The sequence below is a fragment of the Ambystoma mexicanum genome, chromosome 5q (genome assembly GCF_040938575.1).
Source record: "Ambystoma mexicanum isolate Mex_15411 chromosome 5q, UKY_AmexF1_1, whole genome shotgun sequence".
Taxonomy (NCBI): Eukaryota; Metazoa; Chordata; class Amphibia; order Caudata; family Ambystomatidae; genus Ambystoma; species Ambystoma mexicanum.
In genome coordinates, this window is record NC_090933.1 from 680,572,122 (window position 1) to 680,600,004 (window position 27,883).

General features: G+C 48.0%; 1 protein-coding gene across 1 annotated transcript in view; it reads left to right on the forward strand.

Moving 5' to 3' along the window:
* Positions 1 to 446: 446 nt before the first annotated feature.
* MCMDC2 (minichromosome maintenance domain containing 2) overlaps positions 447 to 27,883 on the forward strand; it is a 2,206,017-nt gene continuing 2,178,580 nt past the window's right edge. Inside the window, exon 1 of the mRNA XM_069621139.1 lies at positions 447 to 553. Within this exon, the coding sequence (XP_069477240.1) occupies positions 448 to 553 (106 nt within the window). The 5' untranslated portion in view covers position 447. The remainder of the gene's footprint in view (positions 554 to 27,883) is intronic.

Genomic DNA, 27,883 nt, shown 5'->3' on the forward strand with positions numbered 1-27,883 from the left:
AATACACCTAAATACCCTCTTCAGCGGGTAGGCCGTGTCGCCACTCTCCACTAAAATAACAATCATCCCCAAAATACACCGTAAAGCCCACTGCCCGGCAGGCCTCATCTCCCCTCTCCGTTAAAACAACAATCACCCCCAAAATACACTGAAATACCCACCGCCCCGGCCAGGCCTTATCGCTCTTCTCCACTAAAATAACAATCAAGTAGGCGATAGCTTTAAGACTTATTTACTGTAAACCAAATTCGCTTCCTAAAGGAGGAGCCTGTGCTCATCAGCTCGCTGACACGGAGCCATCTCACGACTTGTCTTCCCGTTCGTGCAAAGATGGAGTGGCAACGTGAGGCTCGAGACTTACCAGACACGTCGGAACGTGCCAAAATCAGGTGAAGAAAAATGGGGGTGGGGGGTTGCTTTGGTACGTTCCTCGGATGCTCAGTCAGCATGAGTTTGTTACCACAAGTGGCTTCCTTGCGGGAGGCTGCTCTCGTGTACCTAGACAGGAGCGGGGGTTTACAGAAGTTTGTGGAGGATTGTAAAGGATATGACGGTAACATACATATTTTACCGGCGTTTTGTAAACATGCAGCGAGAATTACTATAACAATTGCTCACGGCGCATTTTAACCGCGACTGCTAACACAACTCACGCCCCCTCGATGAACTAATGTCCTGCACGTTCGATACCACCACACCGAGCCAACCAATGGTGGGTACTCTTGGATGTCATCGGGGTCGTTTGGCACGTCAACAATGTTCTACAATTTTATGTTGTGAATGTTGTGTGAACTTAACCAGTGTAGTGAATGAGTGGATGACGTCTTTTCCTAGTGCCCATGCATGTATGCCGATAATACAATGTTAATGCATGTGTATGACTGACACAGCTCAGGAGAATGTTGAAGAGTGCTTGGTGTGCGAGTTCCCTGACTCTGTCAGTTGTTTACGTGACCTGAAATTAATGAGGATGGTCAGTGAGTGGTCTCCATGAGTCATTTATAACGCACCTGTACTCAAGTGTTTCTAGGCACGACAAGACATTTGAGGGAAGACAGAGGGAGGACAAACAAACGATCTTACTAGCTCTTGTGTCATTCAGATCCTGCAAGTTCGATAACGCAAAATGCAGGGGTGGGGGGAGAAGGGGGAACTGCCCTGCAGAGAAATACAATTGGGGCAGCATTGCTCTGAGTACGTGCATCCAGGGCAGCGTGGCTCTGGGTAAGTGCAAGGTGGCAGGGGACTGTAGTGTTCCAGTTACAGCCCCTAAGTGCACGGTAGGCCCGGAGGCAGTGCAGGGGCGACTGGTCATGGAGGAGTCTCGTAACCATGAGGCTAGCCCGGCAACCATTCAGAGCAGCATATAGGTATGTCAGCAGGTGGGAGAGAGAGAGAGAAAGCAACGGCGAAAGGAAAGTCTTGAGCTGCTTCCGGAACTTTAGGTGGTCTGGCTCAAGTTTGAGAGGGGCAGGGAGGCCATTCCAGAGGGAGACACCTGCAGAGGAGAGAGATCTACCCCCTACTCTCTAACTGGAGAAGCGTCTGACCCTCAGGGAGTTTGCGGTGGCTGAGCCCCAGATAGCCTTGTGGACGATGCAGAGGGTTTTGAACTTGATCCTTGCAGCCACCGGGAACCAGTGGAGAGATTTCAGGGCTGGAGAAATACGGTCGCTGGGCTTGAGGCCAAGGACAAGTCTCGCAGTCGTGTTCTGGATTAGTTGCAGAGGGCCGAGAGTAGAGAAAGGCAGATTGAGAAAGAGGCTGTTGCAGTAGTCCAGCCTAGGGAGAACCAGGGCTCTAGAGACGGTGAGCTTCTGGGGGAAGTGAGAAAAGGAAGAATACGTCTGAGGAGGTGCAGCTAGTAGTGAGCCTTCTTGGACAGGTCCGTGATGCGAGGAGAGAGTGGAGTCGAAGAGTGAGAGAGGGAAAGCGGGAGCAGGGGTCCCTATGAGAAGGATGTCAGTCTTTGTGGCATTAAGGCAGAGATCGTTGGATGCGCACCAATCCTGAATCGTGGATAGACCGGAATGAGCGAGAGAGGAGAGGAGGCTGAGGGGAGCCTGAAAGAGAGCTGAGTGACATCTGCATAACACTGAAAGTTAGAGGAGAAGGTAGAGATCAGGTGGGCCAAAGGGGCCAAATAGACATTGAAGAGCCAAGGTGAGAGGTTAGAACCCTGGGGCACACCACATTTGGAGAGAGAGGTATTGGAGAGAAAGGACCCAAGTTGGACCTAGGAGGGTTGGTCCAGGAGAAAGAAGGCGAACCACTCCAGGGCCTGATCCATGATGCCCAGGTTCTCGCAGGGTCGATTGATCGCTTTGACATCGGTGCAGAGTCTGCTAACGCAGGTTCGAATCCCGGCGGGGCCAAACTCAGCCTTTCATCCTTCCGAGGTCGATAAATGAGCACCACATACCGTGGGTAACAATAAGCAGCGCTCAGATACTTGAGGGTTCGTAGCGCTATATAAATTCCAAATTATTATTATTATCAGGATGGTGCGATTGACCGTGTTAAAAGCAGTGGAAAGGTCAAGGAGGATGAGGACAGAAGGAAGGCTTGAATTGAGATTAGTGAGCAGATGTTCACGGGTGTTCAGGAGAGCAGTTTCCCTGCTTCTGGCTGCTCTGAAGCCAGACTGATGGTCATGGAGACAATCAACAGATTCAGTGTGGAGAGTGAGCCAGGAGATGGCCAGCTTTTCCAGGAGTTTGCCCAGGAAAGGAGTGATAGAGATTAGGCGATAGTTTGCTGGACAGGTAGATTTGGCAGAAGGCTTTATAAGAATGGGGTGCACAAGGGAATGCTTGAGGAGAGAGGGGAACATTTCCAGTGGCAAACAAGTGATTGCAGAAATCGGCCCAGGCTGGAGCAAGGGTGCCAATGTGGTCCTTGATGGTTCTGGAGGAGCAGGGGAGCACCTGTTTGGACAACACTTTAATTGATCAGACTAGTCTAGAAACATCGCCAGGTGTAGTCGCCAGGTGTAGGTGGAGAGAAAGAGGAGAAAGGAGGAGGCGAGTGAGAGGCAGCTGGAGGGGGGCTGTGAGAGGTAGAGGAAGAGTAGAGGACAGGATATCCTGAGTTTTAGTGGTGAAGTGAGAAGCCAGGGCCATACAGAGGCCCTGGGAGGGAACAGGAGAGGTGGAAACTGCAGAAAGATTGTCCAGCTTCTTGCAGATTTTAAAAAGTTTGGTCATGTTGTTAGAGGCCGCAGAGACGCAGGCTTGGGTGTGGGCTCTCTTCTTTGTCAGGATAGAGAGTCTGTATTGTCTTTGGAGCAGGCGGCAGGCCAGTTTGTCAGAGGACGCGCCCGATGCCCTCCACTTCCTCTCAGCCACCCTGCACTTGCATTTCAGGGCAGCGAGGTCTGTTTCATACTAAGAGTTGCACTTGGAGGTAGGCCTTAGATCGATTCTCATTACGGGCAAGGATTTCCAGAGTGTTGGAGATAGAAAGGTTCAGGTTAGAGAGGGCTGTCAGAGTTTGTCAGCCGCAGGCCTAGGAGGAGCAAATGCATCAACTGACACGCGCTTCATAAGCCGCATGACTGAGAAGGGACAGAGAGCTTAAGGTGGGAGGAGAGCAGAAAGTGGTCAGTTACTCATAACTTAAGAGTAACTGGAACCCTGACCAAATATACATATTTATAATGTAGTTACCAGGACGTTTCCTTAAAGAGGCTTGTTTTGTCCATATTGGTAGTGTGTACGGACTGGAAAGGAGGAACAGAGCGGACGCTCTGGGAGCCAATAATATTGGAACAAATGAACACTAACAGAGACAAGTAGCGAGCTAACTTCTCTTAATTCTTCCTCTAACCTTCTGTGTCCCGGCCCTAATAGCCAGCACCGCTCAAGGTGCGCTCAGAGGGTGCAGCAGCACCAGGGCGCCCCACAGTGCAGCCAACAAAGGGTGCATTGCCTCCAACTCTGTGTCATGTAAACAGTGCCTATTAAAGAATCACTGTGCTATTTACACGACACTGAGCTGGAGGTAAGGTGCCCTTAAACACACTTCACAAGAACAGCAGGGAGCTCAGTTCTGCTGTTGGGCTGATTCTAGCCAAACAATAGAACTGAGGCCCCTGCTGTTTTGCATTTGTGGTGGGCGGGGGGGTGGGGTGCACAATTCTCACACAGGACGCCTGCAGCCTGCAAACCTGGGGCCGGCACTGCTAGTAGCCCCTCATCTTCCTCCCTTCACCCCATGCTGCCCCCTTCCATCTCATCCCTAAGGTCGGCTCTCCCTTAATCCTCTGACATTCAACATACAAAATGTCCCCCCTGCTTGACAACTTTCGTGGGGTTGACATTCTTTCTGATAGTCTCTGTGGGTTTTCGCAGTATTCTCCTTGGTCTCCCACTTGTGCGTTCTTCTTCCTCTCGTATTCTCCACTGAAACTTCTTTGTCAATTTGTGATCACATTTTTGAAGCATTTTATTGATTTGGACTCTCTTCTGCTACCCTTCCAACTTCTAATGGCCAGTCACTATGTCTTGAGTTGGAAGAGGTCATGACTCGAAACGCTAGTGATTAGCCTATGTCTTTGGTGTCATTTCCGCTGATAGACTTGCGTTTCTTGTTCACCCTTGGAGTGTTGGCTACTTTCTCCAGCTGCTGTTTCCTAGTTGACATCACTGTTTCCATGGCATTCGAGTCTCTCATTTGCCCATTATTATTTCGCTCACGCACCTACTCCACTCCTCCTAATTCCCTCTGGGTACTTGACCTCTCGTTCTTTCTTGGCCATTATACGCATTCCAGCCAGCCGGAGTTCTTCTGTCACTGTGACCTTTCCTATCTTGCCACGTGACACTCCTTTCCACGTCATAGAGTTCCACTTCCTTGAAGACTGCACCTCACCATGTGTGAGTCCACCTTCACTTCTTCCATTATCTTCAGATTTCCATCTGTTTTTTGTGTCTTTGTCCCCCGTCCATTCATCACATCTTATTGGACCCTGTAGCCTTCTGTAATATTTGTGATATGAATATGTTTAATTTGTGATGTCTTTCCCAGCGCTCTTACTTTGCTGTCTTTGTCATGGACTCTTCTTCTGTGTGTTCTCCTGTCTTTGTAGTGGCACCTTGTTCCAGCAGTTGTCAAGGTCTACTTTTACTGTGTTCCTCCACTATTCTGTTTCTCTCAGCTTTCATTAGGTGCACTGCCTTCTACTCCGGCTGTTGAGCTTTTATTTGTACCATGTTCATACTCTTGTTCTTCTTTGCTTGGTGGAAAAGCTGACTCCTGTGTTAGATGGGCATCGGATGTGCCCCTCAGAGCAGAACAGCAGACGGCTGTTGTCTGGATGGTGGAGGTGCCACTTAGGCAGAACCAGCAGAGTACCGGAAGAACAGCTGACTGCTGTTGTCTGGACGGTGGATTGCCAGAGGAGCAGCTGACTGCTGTTGTCTGGACGGCGGAGTGCTGGAGGAACAACGACTGACTGCTTTTGTGTGTAAGGCGGAGGTGTCAGAGGCAGAGTGCCTGTGGAAGGATGTTGAGGCAGAGTGCATGTGGAAATTGCAAATGTCTTATTCTCCAGAGCCCACCAGATGCACTCAATGTATCATGGACCTCTTAGTGGGAGCTCCTTCGGTGGGTGCAGCTGGAGAGGATGTCGTGAGCTGGGTTTGCTAGATGCGCATGCCGATGGAGTGGTGGCGGATCAGCAGATTGTTGCTTCTGGGTGTGTAGAGGAGCAGGTCCATGCATTTGTTCTAGCTCCTGCCACTCACTGCCATCATATTGGAACAGCACGAGAAGAGTTATATGTGGGACCCCATGTGTTGTCCGTATACTGCATCGAGTGTATGAGAGACGATATGCACTCATACCAAATGTACCATCGTGCTGAAAGAGTGGAAGGATGTCGGCACGCACTAATTGACATCCTGTAGCACTGAGTGAAATCTGACGAGGCTGGAGTGATATCATGAAGGACATCTGTGAAGATACACTGAAACAATATGAGAATACTTAAGAGTAACGATATAACTGAAGTGACAAGATAAAACATGTGCAAATTGATAAAGTAATCATATACAAAGAAGATAAGTAACTTGCTGATGAATAAGTGTAAATACGCAGTAACGCAAGTTAGATGAGACATATAGAGGATTGCTATAGAGGAAAATATAACGTGGCAAGGACTGCCATAATAGGAAGATGGATGTCAGCTTGTGTCAAGATTCAGTCCAGCTGCCTCAGACATGCCAGGGATGCAGAGTCAGGAGACGTTGAAGAAACTGGTTTGTGTGCAAAATAAAGAGGAGTCTATCGGATCAAGGGTGCTATTTTAAGGAATAATTGCAAAGCACCAAGGTAGGCAGACGGATAAGCCTTGTACGTAAGACATTTCTCTTAGATTAAAAAAGGAGAAAACATTTGCTAGTATTGGACAATTAACAAACAATGGATAAGGCTCATACAAGGTGGAGTGAGCAAGTCTCTAGAGGCCAAGAGGAGCAAGAACACCCAGTATAAATAAATCAAATAACCGTAAATAGGAGGTCAAAATTGACCCATTTGCGGTCAACTCACACATGATTCAGAAGTAAAAAAAAACAAGGGCTATTAATTGAGCTTCGGTTGAAGATAGTGATGTGCTTTCACTTCCTCGAATGTCCCAGAACAGAGAGAAGACTACAAGGTCAACTACAGACGGGAAACTTTGGCTTATAGTTGGATTGATGAGAGATGATGGACTGATTGGGAAAGTGGGGAGTAATCTGACTTTTGCTTACGTGCTGCTAACAAACTGCTAACAAACCGAAAGTCCAAGGTTGGGTGAGCATGCCAACCAATCAGAGGGTCTATGGGGCAGCGTGCTATACAATGTTGATTTAGCTGTACTGCTAATGAACTATAGATGTAGATGACTGATGAATTGAAGTATATAAATGTTGGTTAATGTAAATATTTTACTGTTGTAGAAGTTCTTATGAACTAAAAACAACAATAAATAAATATATACAATGTTGCATAGACCAATCCGCTGCCATTTTCTCTTCTATAATCAGTCTTATATGTATTTAGAGGTAGTTCAATGCGTGCCCTACAGATAAGGGGCAGCCAATCAAGTACTAACCCCTATGCATGCCATAGGTACATATGTTCCCTTAACCAGTCCTCCCCTTAAATAGGTTTCATAGTTTGCCACGTAGGATGATGTCATAGATGACCCATATAGGGGTATATAACCTTTGTATAATCAGGTTTGTTTGAGTGTGCGAGCATCAGCCCGTTGTTCTTCAGTTCGCCCTGCTTTATTGAACTGAGAATAAAGTAGTATTTTGTCATATTTTCTGAGTCTGTCTGGTTATTTGGTCTGAGATCTTTATTGGTAATTCCATCTAGCACAAGAGACACTTAAAGGTGCTAGAGCACAGGCCAGTAACCGTGCCTGGTGCAGTTGGAGTAGGTGGCGGTGGAGTGCTGCTCTCGTGCGTTTTTGTGTCCTTGTAGTACCAGTAGTTTGTCCCTGGGGTGCACTGACCTTGACGTGGGAGGAGGATCTCCCTGTGGGCGCTCTTTCTCTTTGGGGGAAGTGCTGCATCCTTTGAGTAGGTCGCAGTCGTCGGGGCCCTGTCTTGCATCCTCTTTTCCTGATCTCTGTGCAGGTAGGCGATCGGTGGAGCAGAGCGCCGTTGGAGAATGGTGCAACGTGGAAGTGACAGAATACATCTTGTAGTGGGTAGGGTGTAGCTGCTGTCCCATACTGCTGCTTTAGTGTGTCGCAGGGTGCTGGGGGCAAAGTGCCGTTGGCTGGAGCAGCAAAGTGCTGTTGGATGGAGCTACGGAAGGGCTTACCCGTGTTGGAGGCAATGTGGTAGTGCACTCACGTGCGAAGCGGCTGTGGAGAGGCGGAGGGGCAGATGTGCAAATACTACTGGTGTTGTGTAAGTACTCTCACGTGCGCAGTGGCTGTGGGAGTATCCGGGTGGGCTGCCTACCACGTGTGCTGACTTTAGTGTACCTTGTTTGTGAGGGGACCGCTCCAGTGCTCTCTTTCTGGATCAGAGCTGGTATGCTTTGTTAGTGCTTCTCTGTTCGAGCAGAGCTGGTTGTCGAGCAGCGAAACTGGCAGGGGTATCCTCTGGCGGCAGAATTGGTAGGAATGGCGTTGCGCCTTCTGCTGAGGCATGTTGGTGTTGCAGACAGGCTGTTTGTTCTCTTTCCAGTGGGAGCAGAGCTGGCAGGAATGTCCTTGCACTGTAGTTTCAGTGTGCAGTGCTGGCAGAAGTAGTGTCTTTTTGCTGTTTTTACTTTCGCGTGCAGGTGAACGCAATCGGCGGGCAGGTGCCGGCAGAAATGTTACTGGATTTGCCGGTGTTGTCGGCTGAGTAAGTGAGGGTGGCTTTGCCCCATGGTATTTCCGGTGCTGTCGGGCCAGTGTTGAGTGGGGAGTGGGCTTGTGGGGGTGCAGCCTCTTACCCGATGCTACCTGGGATGCCGGATGGAGGTGGAGCAGGCTGGTCGGAATGACCCTGCACTTGTGAGAAATGTTGGATGGATATGCACGTACGAATTAACCTCATAACATCCGTTTTGGCCGTATTGGTAGGGTGTACGGACTGGAAAGGAGGAACAGAGCGGACGCTCTCAAAGCCAATAATATTGGAACAAAGGAACATTAACAGAGACAAGGAGCTAAATAACTTCTCTTTATTCTTCCTCTAACATTGTGTCCCGGCCCTAGTAGCCCTCCTCTTCCTCCCTTGTCCCTTGTGCAGTCCCCTTGCGTCTCATTCTTAAGGTTGTCTCTCCCTTACGGTAGTCCTCTGACATTCCACATACAACAAGGCTTGCATGTGGGGGGAGTGGGGGTGGAGGGGTTGTGTGTGTGTGTGCGCCTATCCTTCTTTATAACAGTGACAAAGAGTTCAAAACGACCCACAAGGAACACAAGTCTGTAAAAAACATGTAAAGACTATAGTGGCAAAGCTAGACCGTCCATTGTCTACCAAGCGTCACCCATCCTCAGGTGAGCTGTGCACAGTACTTTTTGGATGGGAGTTTGCAGCAGGCCAGTGGCCCCGTCTGGGTAGCGAGGGTCAGTGCAGCTCAAAGGTCTGATATTAATCCAGCCCAATATAAGAACATTGAGTTAGCCAGGCTGACATAAGCCCAAACTTGTTGAAGTGCGTGGAGCCGGAGAGGATCAGGCTGCTAACGCAGCATTGGCGGCGCTACAGTAGTAGTAATGAGTGGTACAGTAATTGTACAGCTATCAGAAAAAAAAGACAGAAACAGGTCTTCGATAGCAGGCCTGGGTAGCGCTTATCCCAAATCGCCTAAGGATCTGACCTGGAGATGTTCCCACTCAGGAGTATGGCAGAGGGGGATGCCTTAACTGCATACTGGCAATCGGGCAGCAGGTGCCCTGCGGCGTGTGGTGAGGATCGCCCAGCAGAGTTCAACACAGGTGCAGTTGATGAGTCAGCCTGGGGAAGGGAACGGCTGGGTACTCTGCTGTCCCTGATGGCTCTGTACAAATGATAACGATTTGGAGCACAAAACATGCAGCCAACAGCTTCCCTCTCATATGCCTCTCACTGCATGGGGCAACAGTGTTCCTGATTCCATGTGGGAAGGGAGACAAGCGACATGTGAGAGGCGTGGCTGTGAGACATAGGGCTAAAGCACTCTATGAAGGAAGCAGTAACAGGAACAATGAGCATAGGTCCTCCACAACTCGGTGTAGAAGGGTCAGTAGCTTGTGACAGATTGCCATCTGCAGGGATGTCAAGGCTGTAGCTTTTTGATTTTTATTCAAATAAAATGAGGCAGGCAATTCTGTTTCTGAAAGGGAGGGCTGCTAATCAGACACCATTTCCTCTGCTCTATAGCAACACTATAGTACACACAGGTGCCTTGCTGTCCCCATCCTGCTGACATGCTGTGGCAGAGTGCAGGCTCATAGGTTACCTATGCATACCTGACCGCTGCTGGGGCACCAAGTCACTGCAGGCAGAGGTAGCACATTTTCACTTCTGAAACTTGGCTCTACATTTTAATAATTGGCTTAATCAGTCTAGTGGCAAGTCATCTGTAAATATAAGATATGGCAGGGTTGTAGCATGGTGACTGTTAAATAATCTGATTTTGGACCAGTGTCAGCTCTGAGCAGATCCCCGATGTGACAGGACTGATGTGTATTGGCATCTAGCCTGAGTGACTCAACAGCCCCCATATGGAGCAATTGCCAGGATGCTGTCTTGATTCTCCAGGAGAAAGGGATACACCTTCACTCAGGGAACAGAAACTTCCCTCAGGAGGTTTCTTGGGAGCGTTGCTTCAGAGGCAGCACTGATGTTACAAAGTCATCCTCATACGAGGATGCTGAGCACTGGAATGCCTTTGCATGTACCAGGCATAGGAAGGAGGAGGGTTAGAGTAGCCAGAGAGGAAGGAAAGATAGACCCGAAGAAGTGTCCAATGATCTTGCTTTCTGTAGGGGTTTTCTTTCCTTTCCTGCCCCCTACATTTTCTACAAGCAGGGTACTCTGGGTGTCATAAGGCAAAGGGCACTTGTTACAACGATGGGGAACGCACCCCTTACCACAGGCTTGCTTTAGACCAATCCCATGTGGCATATAGCCTATAAAAGGAGAGAGTCACCCCTCATTTATTGATTCATCTTTGGACACCATGAAGAATACACATTTGGTCCTTCCTTGGGAGAGCAGTCCATTCCAGAGTCCTCTGGCATAGAGGTGACGACAGAAAGCACCCAAGGCAGAAGCAAGCTCTGTCCTCTAACCATTCCCTGGCAGCGGGGGGGGGGGGTGAATTACTGTGTACCAAGGCCTGCTACTCTGACAGCTGTAATGTAACCAGGTGACTCCTCACTTGAGGCGAAGGAATCCCTGCAGGCGACAGCCAAACTCCCTGGACTGGGAAAGTAGAGCAACAAGGATTCACCTTGTTCTGGATTCCCTCAAGTTGGATTCACAGCAAACCAGAAGTCCAAGAACAGCTGGAATTTAGTTTCTTTTTTGTTTTTGTTTTAACTTTTCACTGTTTCAAACTGGTTTCAAGCCAACACAGGGTCTACGGTGCTGCTTTTGGCATTGCACGAACTTCAAACTGCTTACTTTCTTCTTTGAGCCATTGCACACCAGTGAAGATCACAGTTGTCTCTACTCGAGAATTGGCTCACCTCTGTGGAACCATTGGACTCGTAGCATTTCGAGGTTGCATTGATCCAACAGAACCTCTGCTTGACTGCCAATCCGAACTGCTGGAAAACATCTTGCCATTCGTTGACTCGACCGCTGACTCGAAACTGTTGGAACCCATCGAACTGCATCGCCTAGAGCGTCAACTTGATCCACGCAGAGCCCTGTCTCAACACCGAATCGCCATTGGATCAACGCTATTCAACCAGTGTTGACACCGGCTCGACTGCAGGAAAGTGCATAGAAGCCCAGATTGGTGCTATCAAGCCCCTAACACCTAGAAATAAGGTACTGTAAAGGGGTTCTGTCCCCCTGGCCCACTTTTGTGACCATAATTACTTTTTCCCCCTTCTCTGCCTTTTTCCTAAACACATTTCTTGAACACAAACATTGTGCCAATTGGGTACCTAAACACCCCTCCCCATCTCCCCACAGTGCTATTCTGATACAGCTTACATGTTTCTTGTTTCTTTTCAGGTGTGGGTTTTTGCTTTTGTTCTTAGTTAGTTATTTGCATCTTGTTTTTTGCACCTTGACTGGACATTCTTTTATTTTGGACTCTTGCACTATTGCTGTTTTGGTTGCTACTGCTATCAACTCACACCACTCCTGAAGATAAAGCCTGCGCTGCCACATCAGGCGAAGGGCTGTGCCTGTTTCACCTTTAGGATTGGTATCACTGCTGGTTTAGTGGTAGTGTGGGGCTGAATAGTAGGTTTAGCCACTACTCATTCCTGTACTCGTGCAGAGCAGTAATCATTTAGTCAAACCCTTTAGCCCATCTCTCCTTCTGGATTTTGGGCATCATCTGGAGCGAGTTTGAACACAGTGCATTAGGCCATACTGGCAGGGGTCCGTACTTGCGCAGGCCTTGGACATTTCTCCTTTCCTGGATCCGAGGTTCTCTTTCCCATATTAGTTAGCTTAATCTAGTACAGCATGGTTAGGCATGCGCAGCAAGTGTGCTTGAAGTCTGAGTGATGCCCCATGCTTTAGAAAGAACACTTTCTATGAACATATACAAATGCTTTTTTGGAACCTTACTTTAAGTATGCATCAAATGTGTACCGTATAGACTTCCCTAGGCAGAAAAACACCCTATCCCACCTTCAATAAGCAACACAGCACAATGCTTTACCTTTAAACAAGCTCTACTGAAGAAGTTGGAAGAATTAGAGGGGCATCTACCATAAATACACAACAACTGTACCAAGGAAGAACTAGCCGACCTGGCTGATCTATCCAACAACAACATCACCATAAAACCTGCTGATAAGGGTGGCGCAACAGTGATCCAGGATACGAAAGACTACATGGACATTGTACACGTACTTATTGATGACACCATAAGTTACAGACCTTTGCCTGCAGATCCTACACCTGCCATAAGATCAATGATTGCACCACTGATCAAAGAAGCCTTAGCGGAAGGATATATAAATGAAAAAGAAGGATCTTTCCTTACACCGGGGACGCCCAGAGTTCCGGCTTTTTATGCCCTTCCCAAGGTACATAAAGGAATGACACCCATTTCGGGTCGACAGATAGTTTCTGGAATTAACTCGATCTTGGATCCTTTATCGCAATATGTCGATTTCTTCCTAAAAGATGAAGTACCAAAAATGAAGTCTTATTTTAAGGACTGAACCGCCTTTTTAAACTTACTAACAACACTAGCCTTTAATACAGAAACCCAGTGGCTAGTTACAATGGATGTAGAGGCCCTGTATACCAACATCCCGCAGCCTGAAACAGTAGCTATGGTAAGAAGACGCTTGGCAAATGATATGAGATTGGGAAATGGACATGCCATCTTCTTCTCCCAACTGGCAGAGATCGCATTGACCCATAACTACTTTCTCTATTATGAAATGTTTTATCAACAGATATCGGGGACAGCTATGGGTGCAACATTTGCACCCATCCTGGCTAACCTGTACGTGGAACAATTCGAGGAAGACCACATCTACATGGCCACCAATCCATAGCACACGAATATCCACATGTGGCGAAGATATATTGATGATGTGCTCATGATCTTCGTGGGCACAACTGAGGACTTGGCAGCCTGCCACGAATGGCTGAATAATTGTAATCAACATCTGAAATTTAGCATTGATGCCAATAAAAAGGAGCCCTATTTACTGGATCTATTGATCATCGCGCAAGATGGAAACCTCACTTCGAGAATATACAAAAAAGACACTTGACTGGAATTCTCTTTTAAAGTACTCTAGCTACCATTCTCGAGCCTGAGGGATAATCTCCCCTTCGGACAGTTCTTGTGCTATAGACGCACCTGCACTAGGGCAGAAGATTATAATCCCAAAGCAGGTCTCCTCAAGAAACAACTTGTCAAGAGGGGATACCCGAGGAAGATTGTCAACGACACCTTCAAAAGAGCCAAAAATATCCCACGCGATATCACACTGGTACAACACCAGAAAACTGATGAAAGAACCAATATCACAGCTGTACTAAGCTACTTGCCTGTCTTCAACACCCTTAAGAAAGAAATTAAAAAATGGTGGCCTATCCTGAACAAAGGCACTTCCCAGCTAGAGACACCAACTTTCGTCATAAAAAGGAGACAGAACTTCGGGGATCGGCTAGTGCACATCTTAAAAGAAACGGAGACAGAAGCAACAGAACCAACCATCTGGGGCACCACCAGACCCACGGGTCATGGTTTAGGACGTTTGTCCCGCATCTAAAGGTTCGCATGAACCAAAAGATCTAAAAATGCTACCACCAAAGGTCCGAACACCAAAAGTTCGAACCTTTGGTGGTAGCATTGAAAAAAAAAAACGGGGGCTGCGGGGGTGTCCCCCGCATCGCCCCGCTCACTATACTTCATGGTATAGTGAGCAGGGGTTGCGGGGGACACCCACGCAGCCTTCCGTTACAAAATAAAAAGAAAAGAAAAGGACCCTGCCGCGCCAGTTCCCGATCACGGAAGTGAAAGGGAACTGGCGCTGCAGGAGCCCAGCGTGAAGATGAAGGTAAGTGGGGTTTGTTTATGTTGGGGGTGTGGGTGGGGGTGTGCTGAGGGTGTGGGTGGGGGTGTGCTGAGGGTGTGGGTGGGGGTTGTGTTATGGGTGTGTTGTGTGGGTGTGAGAGTGTGTGTGTTTGCATGAGAAAGGTGCAAACTTTTGGTAGTTCGCACCTTTCTCATGCAAACGATTTGCCCGTGGTACTTTCAGCCGCGGGCAAATCACTCGGATTCCGGGCCATGCCTCATGTGGGAGTTGTTCCATGTGCGCCCAGACATCCCGCACAAAAAATATCATTATCGGATGGAAAACCCCATGGGAACAAAAAACGTTTACGAACTGTAACAGCAAAGGTGTCATATATCTCATCATATGCCCATGTGGTTGCGGTATATATGAATGACAACAAGAGAAGTGAAAAAACACCTCATCGAGCACAAATCATGTATTAGAACCAAGAAAGTCACAGCCCCCTTGGTTGCCCATTTTCAAGCATATGAACATACACCACAACAGTTTGTGTGGACAATTCTCGAGAAGATCAGACTCCCACGTAGAGGAGGTAACTTTGCGAACTTATTACTACGACGCAAGCAGAATTGGATTTTTAGACTCAACACGGTCCAAAATGGCCTTAACGAGGAAAGCCAATGACAGGACCTGGCACTGATGAAATAAAAAGACTATGTGGAGTCCCAAAGTACCACTTCAGGCAGTTACAGAATTGGCATGGTCCTGAAAGGTGTTCTGCAAGCAATCTGTATACCCTAATATACCACGCAGGTAGATATGGGCATTCCTTAATGTCACTTGGTTAAAGCAGACTGCCGTGATTTTTATACACACTGTGAGGCTTGGTACAATATAGTTGGAGTTATGATCAAGCTTCAGTCCCCGTATTATTTATGAGCACAGCACTCCATCATACGGCTCACACTTTATTACCTTGAGAGTCTAGTGTATTATGCATCTTGGTATTTTTACCACCTCAGCTAAACCGCACTATATAGTAACATCTAGAGGAATGAACTCGGCTACTTTAGCTCTGCCACCCGAGTCACCACAGGGCTGTGGCAGAACATCAGCCAGACATACACAGATGGCCCCTTGCAGATGATAATAGCAAGTGCTACTCCAAGATGGCCACACTGCCCATGTCTACACATGAGGAGCATGAGAGATCAGCAACCCCAAAGACGGTCGCGTCCGCCGCGTCGCCTTGCAACCATTAGTTGTGCACAGCGTTTGCGGCAGACACACTGACATCGCGGCAGCACCTAGCAGGATCCCACGAGTGACACAGTAAACTGAGCCCTTTTAGCAAAACGATCGGACATTCATTATATCTTGTGCATGCCTGCTCACACGATCCGTGCCTATTATAAGCCAGCCAGTTTTTACATCATCCTACCTTACTAATTATTCTGATCGGTACCGCGCGACATTGTTTGCACAGCATGAACTGGCCCAGACTGACATTGTTCGTACAGCATGAACTGGCCCAGACTGTCCACATCTACTCCGTGGCACAGAATGAGACGCTCTTAGGAGGGAAGTAAAAGATCAACCCTTTTGGACACAGACACCTACGCATATCTTTAATTTGAACTGCACAGCATACACAGGAGGCACTTTTTCGTGAGCACTAAGGCGGCAATAGTATTCACTCTTTACCAACTCGTATTCATAGAATCTCGTAAGAGCGAGATTGCCCCCAGTTCATTTATGGAGCTTGCTAATCTCCCCTCTCAATTTTACCAGGGGGGCCAAGACAAGACCAGCTACGTTGAGTGGCTATCCACCAGCAATTACTAGTACCAGATCAGAACAAATCCAGTCTGGAAGCGAGGTAATGAAAATGCACATTACCCTAAGTGAGCTACTAATGAATGAATGAGCCAAAGCTTTATGGCCATGCAGGGGCACCGTCCTCCGCACACGTAGACCCACTGGGGTCTTGGGGGGACACATGGGAGGGGGGGGGCGTGTGGGTAGAAGAGACAGTAAAACAGACCTTTGGGTCTTTTAATCAATACTGGACAGCCATGTGCATGCCAAGTAAATAAGATTTACCAGATTTCCCAGAACATACCAAGTCATTTCACAATCCTTTCCCTAGGTCAGGAGGTTGTGAAACCACCACCTTGAGGGAGCAGACGATTCAAGACATTACTGCACTAAAGGTTCTGAAAAAGATGACACTAACTAGCTGTCCACGAAAAGTGATATCCCCCAAGAACACACGGGATACAGCGAAAAAAGAAATAATGTTTTAATAGAGGGAAACCTCTTTTCTGCTCCAGTGTGGTGAAACTGCATCATGCGTTATTTAGAGACAAATGGTCTCCTAACCTGAAATTACTAACAGGTTTTTAAGCTTTATAAATAATTGTCCTACATAGTTGGGTCAAATATTTTTGTGTTGAACCTCACTATACCACCTTGTCTACACCTCATGCACACACCTCTGTCGGGGGGTGAATAAAGCATATCCAGGGCCTTTGCACCAGTATAGATAAATAGAAAAGACCTCCAGAGAATGTTCATGAAGGGATAAATAGAATGGGCTCAACCTTTTTTGAACAGTTTATTGTAGTTGATAACAGCAGGGGTAGAACCTCTTTCTGTCCCTATTAGATAGGAGTTGCACCACCTCCTTCCTAGGGATAGCAACACCCTATATGGATAGGGTGTTCTTCTGCCTAGGGAAGTCTATAGGGTACACATTTGATGCATACTACTGCCAGGGTCCGCCTTTATGGAACAAACTCGCACCCGAGCTTTGGCAAAAAACTTCACTTACAGACTTCAAAAGGGGCCTTAAGACCCTTCTGTTTAATAAAACTCCTGACTTGTCACCATAAATAGCCTGATATGTCTCTCCCCTGACTTCCGCTGACTCTATTTCTCTCTTTGTGGTGGAGAACCCATTTTGTTTTGTCTGTCTTGTTCAAGCACTTTGAGGCCTATGGGCGATGTAGCGCTCTACATAAATGAAATCAATCAATACTGTAATAGTTCCAAAGGTATTGTGGGCTAAAGATTAACTGAGAGAAATCGGTCATCATCCTGGTCAGGGGGTCAGAGGCCATACCGAGAGGCTTCCCCCCAAATGTGGCAGCGGAAGGCTTTAAATACCTAGCAATATATGTGCTGCAGGACTTAAGGACTTTTTTGGAACTAAATATTGACCCAAGTTAATAGATTACGGGAGGATGGCAGGCACTTGGCCACCCTTCCAGTGACCCTACTGGGGAAAATCAACCTATTGAAGATGCTAACACTCCCCCGTCTACTATATGCTGCCGAACACCCTGGTGCGGCATCCAAATAAACAATTTAATGTCATTAACTCACTGATCAGGGGGGTGAATTGGGGCAGCAGAAATCCCCAGATTGCATTGCGCACTTTGACAAGTCAGTATGGGAGGGAGGAGTGGGGCTACCTGGCATTCGGTAATACTGTTGGGCAGTCCAACTGATACTAGCTAATTAATGGTTGTTCGGGGGTGGGCAACTCCCACACACGAGGCTGGAATTGGATTCGATGAAGGGTGCAGACCCACTGCTAGTGCTGTATGGGAGTTTAGGTTGGAGGCGATTACCACCGGCAGGGCAAAGGCTAGTGCACATCTGGGAGGAGGCCACAAAGGCGATGGGATGGAAAGGGAGAATCGTGAGATTTCGCCCTTTATGGGACAACCTGGCATTGGGGGAGATCAAGAAGTTGGGAGGCCAACCACAGTGGGTCAGGGTGGGCATAGTAAAACTAGGGGATGTGAATGTACAGAACGCTATGCTATCCTTCCAGGGACTGAGGGATAAACACGGCCTGGGCCGGTTAGAGGCATACACGGATGCACACCTAACGCACACGGTGGCAGCACAGTTTGGGGAAAACTTGACCTTCCGGACCCTAGACCCCTAGTGGTGAACCTGCTCTCAGAGGCACTATGAAAAATGGGAATAACTGTACTATACCAGGCCATCAGCTTTTCAGCAGGCCCCTTGACATAGCTGAAAGAAAAATGGGAAGGGGAACTAGGCACCCTTGAGAGTGAAGAATGGGTGGAGGCCATGGTGGCGGCAAGGGAAGTAAATGTGTCATCCCAGATGTGGCTGATCCATTATAGAATCTTGCACAGAGTGTACTACTCAAGAGATCGGCTACATAAGATGGGCAGAGCCGAGACGGCCATGTGCCTTAAATGTGGGGAATTAGAAGGAACAATTTACCATATGCTATGGAACTGCAGGCTGGTCTCGGCCCTGTGGGAGGCGGTCATTGGCAAACTGACAAGAGTGCTGGGTAGAGCAGTCCTCAAATATCCCAAAATGTTACTCTTACACACCAGCAGGGAATATGAAGGGAGTAGCTGGGAAAGCAGACTGATAGCGATCGCAGCAATTGTGGTTAAAAGGCATCCGGTGGTCAGATGGGGTTCTGGTGACATGCCAATAGTGGCTACCTGGGAGGTGGAAATGGAGAACTGCTGAAGCATGGAAAGGATAATAGACTGGCGTAGAGGGATACATTAAAATATGGGGGAAATGGGAGGACTATGTGGAGTGAAAGGAGGGGCGCCATTACTACAAAGGCATAACAGACCAGTGGGGACTAAACAGAGAACAGAGGAGGGGATGGAACAGGGCAGAGTGGGGAGGGAGTACACGGGGAAGCCACATTGTGTAAGGTTTATTGTTTCTGAAAATGCAACAAAAAAGAGTTGATAAAAAAATAGGGAGTTCCAGTATTCTATTTTTAAGTATATAAGTTTACATTTTTTAAAAATTTCAGATTTGTTTTGCACTGGCAACAGGTTCATTATCCTACCGGGCAAGGTGTTTCACTTGCCATGCCCCCGTGGATTCTGCAGATGTAACATACTCTGTTGGTCATGAGGTCAGTCCTGTGTTCCCTTCTCCAGTGGTGGAGCCTTAGGCTTGATGGGACATATTGCATTGCCCGTAGCTCTGCTTCCTCAACACTGTGTGCCTTGCAGTCCTTCTTTTAGGGTTGGATCTTTACACTGTATGAGATTCCCCTGTATGTGTTTCTCCTCCCTTCCACAAGTCTGTCTCTTAATGTGTTGTCAATTGTTTCCATAGAACTGCAGGTGAGTGCACGCTTCCTAATGGCCAGGAACTAATCGTCTCTCCCACCACCTGCCTCACATTTTATAACTTTAGGCAGGGTTTCGACATGTCAAACCTTTTTGCAACTCTCTTTAAAGTTCCTTATACCCCTCTTGCATGTTGGTACCATCTGTGTTTTTCTCCATCAGAAGCATGTCGAAGTTCCTCTGCTCTTCCATTTGTAGCAAGTTCATCAGCACCACCACACTACTGGCTGATGAACTCTCTTGCTTTTAGGCACACCTTGAAGTTAACATTCCATTGTCCACATGAGATCAGTGTTATGTCTGGTTTGGGCAGGAATGCTGGTGGTGGTGTCAGTCCTTCGGTCACTTCTTCTTTGATCGGGTTTCTGATCTTCCTTCTCATCCTGGGCCTCACTTTCTGCTTCGCTTCACTTATCTGAATCGCGTCCTCATCACCTCTGTAGGCAAGTTGACAAGAATGAGTAATTAAGATTCCAGGAGACTGTTTGCATCTGCGCATGTGCCTTTATTTCTAGTTACAAGCCGCATTGCAGGGTGCCAACAATCTCTGAAATGTGCATCCTTTTGCGATCTCCCGCCGCTCCCTTGTTCATGCTGTCCAAAGTCCAAGCATCACCTTCCTACTCCACTAGAAATCATAATTGGACAGCTCACTGCAATGTCCCAAAACAGCAGACTGTCAAGAGCGATGATAATCCCAGAGACCTTGTTCTGGTCCATGCTTCTGATTTATGACAAGTGTAAAACTCAGGGCGTGCAGAATGAAAGGCGTTGGAGATTTCTGATTCTCCTTATTTGGTGGATGTTGGAATGGTGAATGTGTCATGCGCAGTAGGAAGGTCAGTGTAACGCTCACCTGATTCCCGTAGAGGCGCCGGTCTTGACTGGGCGTATACCGTATCTGCAAAGGTGATGTGTAACACACGGCTGGCTCTTTGGGCTGGACCTCTGTGCACTGTATGTCCGACTTGAAGGGTAAGATGTCTGCAGATAGAAAATATGGGATTAAGGAACTGGGTTATTGAATGTCTCTCTCTTCTTCCCTTTCTCTTCTCCTGTAGAACCCCAAAGGTTAACGCTCTCACCTTAGGTAAGTGAACGCCGTGCTCTCCATCTGCCTCGGGGCAGGGTGCTGTAACCAGTTTCTTCACTGGATAAGGGGAGCAGGCCTCTTGACTTCAGAGGACTGCTGTCCGTCGTTTACTGCACGAACGGTAAGTTTCGAGTAATTCTAATGTCTTTAAAGTCTTTAGTAATGATGTTTCTTGTTTTGCAGGGTTCCGGCGATGGCGGATGACGGGCTGAAGTGAGTTGAAGATGGAGCCCGTGTGATGAATAGAAGCGCCTGGAAGCACGTAAGTAAGCGCTTGTTGCCTGCTTCACGATGCGCTCTAACTGTCTTTTTATTTTGCAGGTACAAGTTCGGAGCGGCTGCAGGGTGCCGGAATACCCACTGGGTTAGATGTGGAAAGGAGTAATGGCACGTGAGTATTAAAGTTCCCCAATGTCTTTAAACGCACCTTGTTTTGTCTTTCAGATGCGGGATGCAGCGCCGAAAGGCCTCCGGAGCGTGCGAAGAGTTGGTAAGCTTTTGTCTTTCAGATGCCGGAATGCAGTGTGAAGACCTCCGGAGCGCACGAAGAGTAGGTAAGCCTTTGTCTTTCAGATGCCGGAATGCAGCGCGAGGCGTTGGTGACAGCCGATGGACCAGGTAAGTGAAGAGCTGTCACTGAAGACCGTAATGCTAACCTGTTCTTTCTTGTCTTTATAGGTGTTGCTGAAGACTGGATTCAGGATGGTAAGCCTTTTTCCTTAGGCCCAGGATCAGATGCAGAAGACATGATGAGCGTTCTGCTGCAGAGGATGCAGAATAACGCAAAGCAAGATTCATCCATCGGGTGTGGTTTAAATAGCCTCCTGTAGTGCTTAGGTGTCTCCTTCCACAGCCACGCCTAGGTAAGAAAAGAGTTCCTGCTTTCCAGAAGAGTTCCAGTGTTCTGAATCTAGGGAGTGGCTCCTGCCCCACCCAACAGGAAAAGTAGTTCCAAACAGAAGAGGATCAGAGGCTCAGCTGGCAGGCAAGTAAGCAGCATGGTCTGCTGCAGGTAAGTCCACCCAAGCATTATGAGCCCGGCGCTTCCAGCGCTGGGACTGGGCATATTTATGAGCCTGGTGCCACTGGCGCCAGGACTGGGTCCAAAAGGTCCCAATTGGGACTGGTTGGCACTCAGAACCTGGGTTATGGATCTGCTTCCAAGGGAGTTGGGAAAACCCTGACCTTTTGGAAGCAGAGATCATGACAGTCAGGCACACCACCTTACAGAACACTCATACCCTCGGGGACTCCCTGACACACAACACAGCGAAATTCTCCAAGTCACAGTCAGCCCTTCACATCATCACGCTACCTGTGGTGCGATGGAAGCGTCACCAACTTCCAGGCTCTGTCAGAGGGCGGTATTATTTGTTCCCTCGTTTCCGCTGGCAACTGCCATGGAGACTGCGAGAGGGCTGGAGCAGGAGTAATCGGCGACAACTACTTCCTGGTTCCGGGCCGAACTCTCGGTCACGTGCCCTGAGCTCCGCTCATGTGATCAGGAGTCGGCAGGTATAAAAGCAGCGCATTTTGAATCGGGAGTCCGCTTCAAAGCTGTTTCGCGACACTGTTTGGCATTTTCGATTCACGTTGGATTCATTTGGTTATAGATCTCAAGTTTACGGATTACGGACTGGTTTTTCTTGTTCCTTGGATTTGGCGTTTGGTTTCTGCTTGGATTTACGGACTCTGGACTTTAGCTAACGTTTCACGGATTGTTTGGATTACCCTTATCTGCTTTGTCAAGTATTCTACGCTCTACGGAATTCCTCGAACTTCTACGTTACCACAGTGTTAAGAATACATCCAAGAATCAGCAGGTGGTAGCCAGCGCTGAGTCTCTGGCGCCTTGGCTTTGAAGGATTACTGACACTTCCCTGCACGACAGCCTCAGAGTTTCTGGCAGTTAGAATATCACCCATGGGTAAGCCATATTTCAATAACAGTTACATTGTTTACAGTACTGTGCTTGTTTGTACTAATACCTAATTCATTCCACAGCTCTCGGGTCCTCAGCGGCGTCTGGTCCTGCGAAACAACAACAACCATCTGTGGCCTTAAGGCTCGCACAGGGAGTAGTTTTCTTTCTCTCTGTGTGGAACTTGGGAACTTGGGGACAGAGGCCCATATAGTCTTCACGACGAGTCAAGTTACGACAGAATGGCCCTCAGTTTACTTCTTGTACTGTGTGGGTCTAGGAGTACGAGACGGACGCAAAGGTGACATGTTGATTGGCAGTGACTTTTATTAACAACCAAACTGGGGGGATTGGAGGAAATCCTATCTTGCCCTACTGCTAAGAGGAGTTTCCCTGCCTCAACAAAACTAGCTAATGAAACTGTCTGTGTCAGAATGTCCACAGTAAAGTTTACCGTTCTGTGATCAAATCCTAACCTATGCCTCACAAGTTAAAAATCAGTATAACATGAAAAGGGAAAATGTCTTTTAGCTGCCAACCTGCAGTCCAGCTTTGCAGTTCCAAATCAAAGTTCCAAAAGGATGTAGGAAAAAAAAACAAAAGTTTCACAAGACTCAAGGGTTTGTCTCCCTTTTTCCAGCTTAATCCAACTCTGTATCTGTGTCTTTAATGGATGAAAAAGAGATTCTTTATCTTTCCTTGATGGACCTGTCTCCCAGGTCCTGCAGTAAGGAAGAATGCCCTGGTCATCTTGACCAAGCAGGTTTGAGGGTCCCAGACCCTAGTCTCAGTACCCTTCTCCTTGGCTCCCTCTCCTGCCAGGTAGGGTACTCTGCAGTATTTGCTTCCATCTAGAGCCTTGGTTTACTCTCCTGCCAAGTTCGTTGAGTGTCCCTTGTACACACAGCATCTGTACACACTCTTGTTGTAACTATGGGTACTCTTCCCCAGCCTGGATCACAGACCCCCTTCACATGATGGTTCACAATGTTTTCTTTGTTTAACCTTTCTTTCTTCCACAGCCTTGATTTACTCTCATGCCAAGGTCTGTGCGGGACACTGATGTTTTCCCAGTTTGTATTTCTCTTTATTTCTAGTCTGGGTATGCGTTCCTTATGTGGTCCCAGAACCCCTTCACTTCCTTATATACCACGTTCTCCTGGCCTGATCTTTCTTTAACCCACAGACTTGGTTTACTCTCCTGCCAAGGTGTGTGTGGCTCACTGCTGTTTGTAAAGTTCGTATTCCCCTTAGTTACTGATAGGGGTGTGCCTTCATTATATGGGTCCTAGACCCCCTTCGCTATGTTATGCCCAGCTTTCTCTTGGTCTGTTCTCCCCTTGATTCACAGCCTTGGTTTACTCTCCTGCCAAGGGCTGTGTGTGCCACTTATGTTTGTACAGTTTGTTTCCCCTTATTTATTGGTAGGGGTATGCCTTTGTCGTATGGGTCCCAGACACCGTTCACTAGGTTGTTCTGCCTTAGTGGATTTTGCATTCCTGCTTCGCCTCGGGCCCCTCTCAATCTCTGGGCCTCCCCAGCCCTGTGACCAGCCACCCCTGTACCTGCAAGGTCTGGGCTGTCACCTTCCAGCTGTTCGCGGGTCTCCCAGGAGCTTTGGTGGCTTTCCTGGCCTCTCGGGACTTCCCTCTGCCTTCTGTGTCCCTTCCCTGCAGTTCTCCAGCAGTTTTGTTGCACGCCAGCAGCCTTGGTTACTGGTGAGTCTCCTGCTTCCCCTCCGGTCTGCCTCTTGCATCGCGTGCCTTCTGCGAGAGCTTCTGTGAGCGTGCTTCATTCCAGGACACCGTCTGCCGTTCTGCACTCTGGGTCTGTGCAGGCCTCGCCGAGTTCTCGGTCTGTGCTGAAGTTGAAGACGCTGTTCTCTTCCCTACTTCAACTGACAGTGGACCAATAGGAGCATCTGGGAGAGTAGAATGCATGTACTCGTTCTGGCTAGTGGTCATCATTCCTCGTGTCCTCCTCTTCTTCTTCTAAGATGGCTCGGGGGAAGGAGGCTAAGGCGAAAAACATTTGAGTGTCATCAGCAAAAAGGTGATTGTGGATGCCAAAGGATGAGATAAGTCTTCCTAGGGCAGAGTATAGAGGGTGAAGAGCAGAGGCCCAAATAATGATCCTTGGGGGACGCCGACAGATGTTTGTGAGTACCAAGAGATTTTAAAGGATCGATCTTTCAGGTAGGAGGTGATCCAGGCAAGAGCAGATTTACGAAACCCAAGACCCTGGAGGGTGAGGAGTGGTCAACAGTGTAAAAGCGGCAAAAATGGTCCAAAAAAGATGGGTATAGAAGAGAGTTTGGAGTGGTGAGCACTATAGAGAAAGTTGGGGGCATGCAAGAGCGCCGTCTTGGTAGAGTGTTTGCTACGGAAAAAAGATTGAAGTGGATCTCAAAGGCCATTATCCTCAACGTACTTAGTGAGCCGGAAGAAGACCACCCGTTCATGGGCCTTTGAATAATGGGGAAAGCAGAGAAACTGCTGAATACTTTTCTGGGACTTTTGGGTCAGCAGAGGGTTTCTTGAATAGGGTAAAGACATTTGCAGATTTAAAGGAGGCAGAGAATAGTCAAGTGGAGAGCGAGGGGTTAAAGAGCTCAGAGAGATACGGGCCCGTGATTGAGACTACGCCTTTGACCATTTGGGGTCCAAAAGTGTCAATAGGGGTGCAAGATGAGCTGGCACTGTGAAGGATGGGTGCTAATTCAACAGAGGCGGTAGGGGAGAAGTAGTTTAGCGTAGAAGTGGTAGGGGTAGAGGTGGTAGACAGAAGAATAGTTGGGGCAGTAGGCAGACGACTGTGAGGGTCACCATGTTTAGAGATTTTAGAGCAAAAGTAGTGAGCAAAGTCATTAGCAGAAAGGGAGGAGGCGATGGATATTAGCTTGGGAGGTACGACCAAAGATTGGAGGTTAGATGAAAGTTTGCTGTGGTGATTGCGCAAGGGAAGAGATTAGGGTTGTGAAGTAGGAGGATTTGGCAGAGTTGAGTGCAGAGGTTAGGGCTGCAAAGGAATCTTTGTAGGCTAGGTGTCCGTAATTTGCACCGGCACCGTAGGTCACGTTGCATTTTTATTTTGAGGGTCTGAATTTCAGAGTTGATCCCAGGCTGAGGATGGCGAAAAGAAGGTGCGAATGAGGCTCCAGCGCATTATAAAAAATAAATAAATAAAATGTGCGCACAGGATAGTGTTGATCAAATGGGGTCAGAAGTCCATAGTGAGAGTCAGAGAGGGCAAGAGAGTCCTGCATAAATTTCCTCTTGGTCATTGAGGAGGGCAGATGAAGAAGGTTAAGATGGAATGACAGAGATGTTAAAGTGAACATTGGAGTGATCAGAGGGAGAGGGTTCAATGTAGAGATGAGAGGAGGAGAGTGAATTATAGAGAAAGACAGGTCAAGAGAATTCCCACTACCAGAGTGGGCAGGGTGGTTGTGGAGGGAGTGGTCAGAAACGAGGGATTTAAGTTCAAGCCTGTTTTAGGATTGTAGTTGATAAACAAGACCCCTGTATTGCATTGGTTAATGCAATGGTTGGCACCGCTGACGCCTTGGCGCCTGTTAAACCCTCATTCAGCCGTTCAAAATCCTCGGCCCCTTGGTTTTCTCCCGTTCTTAGGTCACTTAAACAGGGCTGTCGTCGAGCTGAGTGTAAATGGCGTACTGAGTACGGTCAGTGCACCAAGCAGATCTATAAACAGACCCCGTTGGACTATCAGGTTGCCATCAAAGCTGCCAAAGCCAACTTGTATGGAGATCGCATCATATCAGCATCTTGCTCTGCTCGTGAACAATTTCATGTGACAAGGGAGCTTTCTGCTCCTGTGACCCCTTTGCCTGACGCTCTGCGCACACAAGCCCAAAGTGATATCATCAGCTCTTTCTTCATTGAAAAGATTCACAAGATTCGTCAGTCTATTACGACTGGCAGCTCTTGTTCCTTTAATTCTTTTCAACTAGCGCAACCTTTTACGGGGGGAAGCTCAGTCATTCTTTTTCAGTTTGAGCCAGTTACCAATGTCATGGTTCTGACCGCTATATAAACTTGGGTCAGCATCCCCTGTGGACCTGGTTCCTTTGCATGCCATTTAGGCCCTCTCTGGGGATGCCATCACATTATTTATGGCCGCATTACTCTATTCTTTCACGACTGGACTGATTCCTGCGCAATTAAAACATACAGTGGTTTACCTGCTTTTGAAGAAGGCCCATCTTTGGCAGAGAATTATCTGCCTATCTCGCTTCTTCCAGTCCTCATGAAGTTGATGGAAGCTATTGTCACCCCACAATTCTCCAATTTTCTGTAATCTGTCTTCTCCACCCATTTCAGTCTTAATTTAGGCCACTTATGGGCACCGTATCCTTGACAATCTCCATTTTTGATGACATTGATCTGCATCAGGACCATGGTGAGGTTGGCGTGCTGATTCTCCTTGACCTCTCTGTGGCCTTTGATACTAGTCATGGGATTTTGCTGTAAAGTTTGGAGAGGATTGGGATTGCAGGTTGTCGGCTCCTGTGGTTTTCATCCTTTCTATCTGACTGTTTTCAGACAGTGTTGCTTCCTCCTTTTAAATCCTCCCTGGTTGCGTTGACATGTGGTGTTCCCCAGGGCTCCGTTCCATTTCCTCTCTTTTTCAATTTGTTCCTGCGCCTGTTAGCTGATCTCATTGCAGAACATGGGGTGCATTTCTACACCTATGCAGATGACATGCAGGTTCTTTTCCGTCTTAATTCCCCGGTGTCAGATCCCCCATCTAAGTTGCAGATTTGTTTGTCCTCCATTGGGGATTGGATAGCCTTGAATAGGCTGAAACTGAATGGGGATAAAACAGAGGTCCTGGTGGTTGGCTCTCGTGCCCCCAGCTCCTCATGGAGTGCTGACTACTGGCCAGCCTCTCTGGGGCCTTGTCAACTGCCCGTGGAATATGTTAAAAGTTTGGGGTCGAGGGGCGTGGCTCCTGCTAGTACCGCATAAATCCTGATAAAAATAGCGGTCACACCACATTGTTCAGCAATCAAAAGTAGCGTTGGGGAGAAGACGAGGCAGCGTTCCAGCCGCTGTGTTTTGGTTGCAGACAGTGCTTCCCTGGGGACGGTGCTGCCTCCGAAAACCCATTGGGGAAGAAAGACATGCTGCCGATAAAAATGGCCGCCATGATCCCCTGGCAGTGATCAACCTGTAAACTACAGGCTGGAGGAGGTCGGGCACACTGTTGTCACAGTGGCACATTTCCAGTGGGGACCGATGACCGAACGGAATTCCTCCGGGACGAGTGAGGAGAAAGAGAAAGAGCGGCTGGAAAGTGCGTGGCTAAACGCCAGAGTTAAGAGATGGGCATTGAGCCCATCTGAACAATTGTGTCGGCAGCCTGAATTGGAGGCTCAGACTCAATGGCTGGGGTGACGAGACGGCGTGTGAGTCGAGGCGGCGTGTGAGTTCAGGCGGTGAGCAGGTGGGGGTCGAGGCTGAGCTGGCTGCGACTGAATAGAGGAGACAGCAGCACAGCGAAACGTGTGAGCACAGCACCGGAGGGAGACATGGTGC